At 40.1% G+C, this 10,000-nt stretch overlaps 1 protein-coding gene across 1 annotated transcript in view; it reads right to left on the minus strand.

Moving 5' to 3' along the window:
* Window positions 1–165: 165 nt before the first annotated feature.
* Window positions 166–10,000, minus strand: part of ahr1b (aryl hydrocarbon receptor 1b) — a 20,535-nt gene continuing 10,700 nt past the window's right edge. Inside the window, 3 exon segments of the mRNA XM_034299436.2 lie at window positions 166–6,113; window positions 7,805–9,239; window positions 9,385–9,526. Of these exon segments, the coding sequence (XP_034155327.2) occupies window positions 5,982–6,113; window positions 7,805–9,239; window positions 9,385–9,526 (1,709 nt within the window). The 3' untranslated portion in view covers window positions 166–5,981.

The following is a 10,000-nucleotide window of genomic DNA, read 5'->3' on the forward strand; positions in this document are numbered from 1 at the left end:
TAGCTAGTAAGCTAGCGAAGTTTAACAAATATTTACCCTAAAAAAAAAGAAAAAAAAACCAGACATCACCATGGTTAAAAATGGTTAGAGTCACGTAAAGCGAATATTAAAGAACTTCCAAACGTAACCTGAGAACTGAACACCTGAACACACAACATTGTGTTGTACAAGTTACAGATTTGAGATCGATCAGATTTGCGATTTATAAAATGACGATTTCACCTGCTGCATGAATAAATACACGAGACACGCGGCCTTGTGATTGCACGAATCGTTTAATTCCAGGATTGAAGGTTACATCTCAAAGACAAACGGATAACACTGCATACGTATCGGTTCTCCTTCCCACCTCATTCAGCAAAACTTTTTATTTATTATTTCTTTAAAAAAAAAAACTCAACATGTACGACACTAAACACCATGAGAAATTCACCATTATGGCACCATGTTATTGTTATTCTTATTTTTTTCCTTTACATGTCAAACCCTTTTTTCCTTCATAAAAACAGAAATAATTCACAGTACAGAATATTTGTGCAGTATTTTAGTCTGAAAATCTTTCTATCAGTCTACGTCATGTGCTCACGGTGCTCATGGGAGTTTTACTTACCCAAACCTCTTTTCTTAGCGGAAACGATTCAATTCTAATGTTTATAATTATTTCATATTTACAATTTGGACATTTTCGTGATAAACACTGAAATTATTACAGAAAGGTGGGGAATTAGCAACATGACTTGTGCTCGGTATCTGGTGTGCTTGTGTAGCATTTAGGAGCTAGCATTCTTAAATAGCTAGCTACATAACAAAAAAAAAAAAGAAAGAAAGAAAGAAAATCCATTCTGGTGTAAATAGTAAATACACTATATTACCAAAAGTATTCAGTCACCCATCCAAATGATCAGAATCAGGTGTCCTAATCACTTGGCCTGGCCACAGGTGTATAAAATCAAGCACTTAGGCATGCAGACTGTTTTTACAAACATTTGTGAAAGAATGGGCCGCTCTCAGGAGCTCAGTGAATTCCAGCGTGGAACTGTCATAGGATGCCACCTGTGCAACAAATCCAGTCATGAAATTTCCTCGCTCCTAAATATTCCACAGTCAACTGTCAGCTTTATCATAACAAAATGGAAGAGTTTGGGAACAACAGCAACTCAGCCACGAAGTGGTAGGCCACGTAAACTGACGGAGAGGGGTCAGCGGATGCTGAAGCGCATAGTGCAAAGAGGTCATTGACTTTCTTCACAGTCAACTGCTACAGAGCTCCAAACTTCATGTGACCTTCAGATTAGCCCAAGTACAGTACGCAGAGAGCCTCATGGAATGGGTTTCCATGGCCGAGCAGCTGCATCCAAGCCACACATCACCAAGTACAATGCAAAGCGTCGGATGCAGTGGTGTAAAGCGCCGCCACTGGACTCTAGAGCAGTGGAGACGCGTTCTCTGGAGTGATGAATCACGCTTTTCCATCTGGCAATCTGATGGACGAGTCTGGGTTTGGAGGTTGCCAGGAGAACGGTACATTTCGGACTGCATTGTGCCGAGTGTGAAATTTGGTGGAGGAGGAATTATGGTGTGGGGTTGTTTTTCAGGAGTTGGGCTTGGCCCCTTAGTTCCAGTGAAAGAAACTTTGAATGCTTCAGGATACCAAAACATTTTGGACAATTCCATGCTCCCAACCTTGTGGGAACAGTTTGGAGCGGGCCCCTTCCTCTTCCAACATGACTGTGCACCAGTGCACAAAGCAAGGTCCATAAAGACATGGATGACAGAGTCTGGTGTGGATGAACTTGACTGGCCTGCACAGAGTCCTGACCTGAACCCGATAGAACACCTTTGGGATGAATTAGAGCGGGGACTGAGAGCCAGGCCTTCTCGACCAACATCAGTGTGTGACCTCACCAATGCGCTTTTGGAAGAATGGTCAAAAATTCCTATAAACACACTCCTCAACCTTGTGGACAGCCTTCCCAGAAGAGTTGAAGCTGTAATAGCTGCAAAAGGTGGACCGACATCATATTGAACCCTATGGGTTAGGAATGGGATGGCACTTAAGTTCATATGTGAGTCAAGGCAGGTGACCGAATACTTTTGGTAATATAGTGTATCTCAAAAAAGTAAAATGGCTAGAAAAAAAACATGACTCATGACTTAGTTTATTATTTTTTTTAACTACTTGACTGTCACAACTGTGGTTGTGTAGCATTAAGGCGCTAGCATTCGTAGATCGCTACCTATTTACCAAAAATAGAAAACTCAGTCTTGTATATTCATTAATATTAATATTGATATTCATTAACCCATTTTATGTTTCAATCGGACGTTGTTTAACTGTTAGTTTTGTTGAAACTTTCATCAAAAAAGTAGCTAGCTAGATAAGTTTAAAATGAGATAAAATGAGCTAACCACCACTTGACGAGAGAAACGTTCAACCTAGCTAGTAATGTTAGTTACACAGCTAGCTAGCTTATAAACATGTTATCTGGTGCACTTTCATGCTATAATTTATGATTTTCCGGCTTCATTTCCAAAGCACACGATCACAACTTAAGAATTTGTACAGACACGCTGTTACAATTCAAAAGGGCGGGGCCAAATATTGGCTCCAAAGAGAGGTGGAGCTACGGCAGTGATGTAGAGATGAGCCGCGTCCCAATTCGCCTACTATCCGTCCTGAATAGTCTCGGAGTTTAGAATTATCGTGGCCCAAATCGTAGGATGTTGAAATGAATCCCAGAGGTTCCCGGATGGTCGACTATTTCCGGTGGATTTTCGAACTATGTATCCGTGGACAGTTTTTCAGCTAATATTACCCACAATTCCTTGCGTGCCGGAGGAGGAGGAGGAGTTTTGTGACAGTTTGCTTGTGGAATTCAAGGACATGTTTTAGAGAGGTGTAAATGAAATGTGGAAAAATAAATCAAGGGAATGGTAAATTATATTCTATGGTGTAAATGATATCAGGAATAATGAATGAAGAAAAGCTGAAATGCGATGAGGAGGTTGTTTACGGTGACGGTTTGCGTAACTAGGCAACAGCGTTCTCTTCCCAAACATGACGTGTTCGTTAGTACGTCCCAGTACTCGCATACTACTCTTTAGCTACACACTCAGAAGTATGCACTTTTTTCTTCACGAAAAGAGTACGTACTTTTAGCGTGTACTATAAGTAGACGAATTGGGATGCAGCAGTAGGATGCCTTTAGGAAGCGTAGAATAGTTGACTATTGAAAAAAAACTTTTTTCCAAGAGTGTCTTTTAACTCAAAATTAGTTCCTGACTACCAGACCATGATTCAAGCTAGCTAGCAACATTAGCTACACAGCTAGCTAGCTCTTCATAAACATTTTATCAGTAGATATTATACAGTCATATGCCTTTTCTTCATTATCATTGATTCCCTGATGTAGCCAATCACAATCTTTTCTGCCTTTAAGTAGAAGTTTGAGAAAGTAAATCCCCCTTGAGTGCTAAGTGTGTTTTTTCAAACTGTGCTAGCAACAAAAAACATGTACATTACACCTTTTCGTTCACGTTGTTTTTTAAAATTTCATCATATCGTTCATAGTTTGAGCTGATGTCACTTCACGTAAGAAACGTCTTGAAGTAGGTATATTTAAGATGGCATTTATATATATGTATGTATATATTTTATAATATATAGATTATTTTGTTCCAAATATTAATCTTTTGATCATTAGAAATATGCAATATGTGTTAAACAAGTTCCAGGAATAAAATACGTCCAGTATTTAATGTATAACAGTGCAGTGATGAAGTTATTCGTAAGTATACTAAACATTTGTTAAGAACATTTGTTTGGCCTCTAAGAATAAGCTTTTCTTGACCCTTTTTTACGCATATAAATGTTTTTTTTTTAAATCATTGACAGCAAACAATGAACTTCTTTTTTTTTTTTAACTTACTCAAGATTATTCTTCATCACACTGTACGAGATCCTGTATAATACACTCTGTTGTGAATTCGATAATAGACTATGTTATAGCGTGTGTCTCTGTGTCATACGATAAGGAATAAGGAATTTTTCTCCGTCCATTAGCATGTTTCGCATACTGACATCGCATCACTGTATTTTCTAGCTGTCCTGTGAATTCGCCGTCCTCCTACTGGTGGATTTTAGACGAGCGTCCAAGCACACTCTTTAGAAGATTTCTCACACTGACAGAACTTTGTCGTGTTTTCTAACAACGCCGATCTCAACTCACGACTGAAGAACTGTTTTACGATGTGCGATTTCTATCTGTGACAACAAGAGGATGAGTTTTCGGTGAGTCGGTTTCGCTGTTTTTACTCTCATGGCTCTTAAACTGGCGGCTAAATGGAGCTCGCCAAGCTACAGGATAGACTGCTAATGCTAATTCAAGTCTAGACATGTTTAGACAGGAAGACAAACACCTTATTTCGTTAACAATTCATTACGTATTATTAAAGAAAAGACTTAAAAACAGGAAAAGATCAAAATTTGGCTATTCCAAGAGGATGACATCATGACTGCTTTCTCACAACACTACACATTTTTTAAGAAGGTCGCACTTTACGCTTAAGTAATTTATCGTAAGTAGAAATACCGTTTTATAGCATTATATTAATAATTTAACTTTAAGTACATCATCTCTATTCATATATATTTCACTTATACTGTATATCCTACTCCAGTCATCATCATCATAATAATATTAATCATCATAATAGTAATAGTACTCCAGTATGCTACAGTTTAATTCCAGATAATGATATTTTTTTGTTTCATTTGTCAACATTTTTTCAGGTTTGTCACTTGGACAAGCCATAGATAACCCTAACACTACAAAAAAACACACACTTGATCTCAGATCAGCAAGCTCAAGTAAAAAAAGAAATACAAAAAGGCTTTTTTCAGATTTTAGAAATACTTCACAGTTTTTTTTTTTAAAACAAAACATGAAAAATATGGCTCGGATCGAGTGACGCTGGGAATGAGAGAGTTTAAGAAACGCAATTAAACACAGCTAGGCTTCGTGCTTCCTGAAAATGTGTAAAACGTTAACCAGAATTATTAGCAAAGCTAAAAAACAAAGCGCCTAGACAGATACAGCTAGCTCACTTTTCCAGTCTGATGCTAGCTGGCTTTCATCACAACTTTACGAAACCCTTTAAATGTTCTGTTTCAAACTGATTTCTTTTTAACAAACATTTGACCGTTCTTGTACCAAAAAAAAGCTTAATTTTATGCGGGATGGTAGATCTCTCACGTACGAGGAAGCTAACAATGCTATTGAACCCCGCAAGGCTGTTGTGTTACATGGCAGCTAGTTTACCATGTCATATTAGCTAGCTAGTCACATTAGCTAACTTTTCTATAAGAAATAGGGGAAGATTTTAGCCGCAAATATACAAAATCCATCATTTTGTAAAAAACAAACACAAAAAAAAAAAAAAAAAACACAGCTAGCTGGTGTAACTTAAAGCATCAAAGTGAAGCAAAAGGCAACGACAGAAACGACAGAATCTTTCAAATTAAGTGCTTAAACAGAAGTGCTTAGTTGTTTAAGCTATCAAGTACAATATGATCCTAATCAGCTGACCAGCTTATAAATAAATTAATCATCTGCATATTCATGTTTCTGTTTATTTCATATTACTGCCTTTTTAGTAGAATCTAAGTATACAGCTGCGTATAGCTCTCACTGTGTCTCACACTCACACACGCTTATAGACCGACGACGTCTTTAACACCGAGTCGTGACCAAATAATGTGTGAAAATCCTTAGCTGAATAATAGATGAATGTCATAAACTCAATTATCTCCAACTCGACACACACATCTCTGAGTGCTTACTGATTTATCTGGAATAATTTATCACATCCTCACCATTAGAATCGAATAAATATTAACAGTAATATGTCATTTTTGTCGTTCTTTTCTTCCTGTGGGACTTAGCCAGGCCACGTACGATTGGTCCGTCGTGTGGCTTCCGTTAGAGGTAGAAGCCAGTAGGTGGAGGATCTGGGACAGGTGGGCGGGGCTTGTCGCCGGGCGTGGGTGTCACACCGTTGTCATTAGGGAGTGGGCAGGTCATGGTGGGGTTGAAGACGAAGCCGTTTTCCATCTGAGAGAGCGCGCACACACACACACACACACACACACACACAGAAAGGACACGAGACCAAACTCTAATTCAGAAATGCATTACAAAATAGACTTAACAAAAGAAAGCTATTGTGTAAAATTAGCATTATTGTCTAGGGAATAGAACAACAACAATGTGTTAGATGAAGTGTGTGTGTGTGTGTGTGTGTGTGTGCGTTGGATAATGCTGTGAGTAGATTGTAGGTCAGTGGTGCTCATGCTTGGCTGAGCAGGGCAGCTCTATTCTCTTAACTGAAAGCTCTGACCCAAAAAACGTAAAACACACACACACACACAAAACAAACCAGGACTGCCCACCAGACATGGAGGACTGAACTCTGTCTGCTTATTCCACCTTTATCGCTACAAAATATCGCTTTTTCGGTGTCTTGCACTACATAAAAACACCGACAATTTAAATAGAAAGGACACAAACATGGTGTAGTGAGATACAGGAGACAGTTTTGAGCCTAATGAGGACAGACGCGTCCCGCTGGAGCCCCACTGTGTCCCGCTGCTTTGGAGTCTCCCGCCCATTAAGCCCTGTCCTCACGTATACGGATATTTTTGTAAACGTCGTCCTCCCCTCTACATGAAAACAACATTTTGGGTCTCAAACGCCCTCAAAACTGGAGAAATTTTAAAACTCCGCTTTCAATGTTTTTGTGTAGACAGGAGGTAGACATCCGTGAATCTGCCACGCCCATCGCGTGTGTTTTTTCACGCGTTATGAATGTTTATCACGGCTGCTGATCAGGTTCTTACTTTGTGCTCTGTAATTTCTCTTTTGATAAAATGATTGTATTTTCTTCCTATTCTAGGAAAAAGATTTTACATACAACAGTTAATAAGAAAGCACTTGTGTTAAATTTTTAGCGTCTACAATTTAATTAAAACAGATGATTGGCACATTCCAGTTTCTACGACTGTGTTTTTTGAACGCAGCTGTGCTGAACTGCACAGAAGAGCAAACTGCGTTTTTGTGCTCTTTCTTATAAAAAAGTGTTTTTGGTTATTTTCAGCTGAAAATTTTCAGTCGAATTCCTGATAAATATAGCTAACTGGTGGTAGCTATATATTTGCTGATGTTAGCTAAGTGGAACACACACTGATAGATTATATTTCACATTGATGAGCTCAAAACATTCTCCATTTTGCATAACAGAAAGCAAGGACCCCTGAGTCAGCGCATCTTTCAAGCATGAGTCGAGTCGAATGAAATAATGTGAAATGAGGTGAAAGGGGCGGAGCTTCCAAGGGGTCAGTTAATATTAGATATTGAACTGTCAATCATTCCACATTCCTACGTTGATTTTATTGGGGAAAAAAAAGAAGACTGCGAATGTATTCGAGTAATAACACGTAGCAACGTACTCCGAACTTAAAATTCTCCTACGCAGAATCCGTAAAGGTTGGCAGATCTGGTGTTGCTAGTTTGTTCACTGATTCAAACTAAAAAAAAAAACAGACTAATTGATGTGAAATGTTGATGTATTAGACTCTGAGTCACACATGGACGTGGCGTCCTTGGGCTTCAAACTTGCAAACTCCTGATGGTAGGGTAGAACCTCAGACACTTGAGCAAGTTCTTTACTCATTACAGATGTACTGGGATAAATACAGTGTTGAAAACTGTTGTAGCATAAAATACAGGCTCTCGTTACTGCTTACCTTTCTGTGGGTGGAGTCATGGGATTGTGTAGAATCGAACATTTCATAAACATCCAATGAGGGAAGAATGTGATCCAGTGAGGAGTTCTGATTGGTGTAGGAATAATTTGTGGGTGGTTGTTTTGCATAAAGCTGCTGATAAGATGATGATGATGATAATGTTGATGATGTTGGCATGCCACTTTGAAATTCCCCAACCGATCTACTACTGAACTCCACCCCGGACACGGTGGCCATATTGTAATCCACATGGCTGTTAGTGGTGACCAGTTGGTCTATGTAGTTGGGTCCTTGCCATTGGGGGTTGGGGTAGATCCCATTTTGAGAGTCACCACCCTCCATATGCTCGTGTTTATATGGTAAATGGGACTGAATCTGGTTTTGGCACCAAGGCTGCTGATGTTTATTGGGTTCTGGAAACTTTACATTGACCTGTGAGACTTCCTCCAGAGTTTGCTGAGGGATCCAGTGACCATTCTGAACATCAGCTACTGCATTAACAAGTACTGAACTGTGCTGAGGGAACAAAACCTCGCTAATCTGTGTCTCAGGAATCCAGTTGTGGCTTTTGTGGTGCAGGGACTGAGCACTCAAGTGCTGCTGCATCTGCCGCGACAGATGCAGAATGGGTGATGAATGTTTGGGAGGTCGGAAAGGCAAATATGGACTTGAAACAGTCGTAGGAGTCGAATCAGACTTGGAGGGCGGATTATACGGATTTGAGGAGCCTTCTATAGGGTCCACAAGATCTGGGGCAGTAAGGGGAACAAGACTATCCCCGTTGCTTGTCCTATTTTCTAGTGAATCATGGATATAGGACAGGATCTCATTGTTAGTAAGGAAATCTTTGAGGGAAGGTATGTATTCTGGCTCCATTTCCACCTGGATCATCCTCTCATCCAGGAGCAGCAGCTCCAGATCCTCAGCATTCAGTCCCAGGTTTTCCAGTGCATTAAACAACTCGCTGTTGGAGCAGTTTTCTTCATTTTCTTCATTTTCTAGTGACAGAGAATCCAGTGTAGCCAGCAGGGGGTCGAAACTAGTTGGCACTTCAGACTTGGGAACTCCGTTTACACTGTTTGGTGCAGAATTCCAGTTCTCACATTCCACAGATGTAGAAAATGTGCTGGTCTCCTGCTGTTTGCTTAACAGGCTGCTGCGGTATGGTACTTTCGGCTCTGACGCAGGTTGGCATACGTAAACCGACTCGTCCTGCCTCATCATTGCACCAAGCAGGGAGCTAGGGTCCAGCTCATCTTGTGACCCTTTGTCTACTTTGGTTTTCTTGGATTTCCCACTCTTGCCTTTGGCCGCCATGTTATCAGAGAAGCCGGGGATGGGGAAGCTGGTTTGATACAACAAAGCTTCGCCAGTTGCAAACGTGAAGGGGAGGTGCATGGAGCGTTTCCTTAGATGCTCACCTCCTTCTTCCTCCCTGAGCATGAAAAAAAGCATGGATGATAAACATGGGAACTTAATCACAACTAAAAACAATGTGTTTCATTTTGGAAAAATAATCTTCCCCGACTAGTAACAATTGAAAACGGGTCATTTCGACCTGTATTTTCATCAGAACTCACCCGAGCGGCCTCTGAGTGGCGATGATGTAATCAGGTTTGCCATTTTTATAGACGAGTCTGGCGTTGGCCTGCACCCATTTCCACCGATTTTCCTTGGTGAGCAGTCGAAATACAGTCAGGCCACTTTCCCCGGTCTTAATCACTGCGAAAGCACATTTCAAACTGGTTTGCATTGCATTTTACACTTTTTACACTTTAATCACAACAAAACCAAACAAACATTGCAGGTAAATCAACCAGCACTGCTTATAATGCTGTGATTCCACATATTCACACTATACGGCCAAAAGTATGTGGACGCCTGGCTGACACCCATATGTGGTTCTTCCCCAAACTGTTGCCTCAGAGTTGGAATCACATGATTGTCTCGAACGTCTCTGTGTGCTGCAGCGTTACAGTTTCCCTTCACTGGAACTAACAGGCCCAAACCTGTTCCAGCATGACAATGCCTCTGTGCACAAAATTCAATTCAATTCAATTTTATTTATATAGCACTTTTAACAATACATATTGTCACAAAGCAGCTTTATAGAAATCTGGATATAGATTTAAAATGAGGTTTATAAAGACATGGTTTGCCAAGATTGTAGTGGAAGAACTCCATATTTCCTAATTC

This window comes from Pangasianodon hypophthalmus, chromosome 25, assembly GCF_027358585.1.
Source record: "Pangasianodon hypophthalmus isolate fPanHyp1 chromosome 25, fPanHyp1.pri, whole genome shotgun sequence".
NCBI lineage: Eukaryota > Metazoa > Chordata > Actinopteri > Siluriformes > Pangasiidae > Pangasianodon > Pangasianodon hypophthalmus.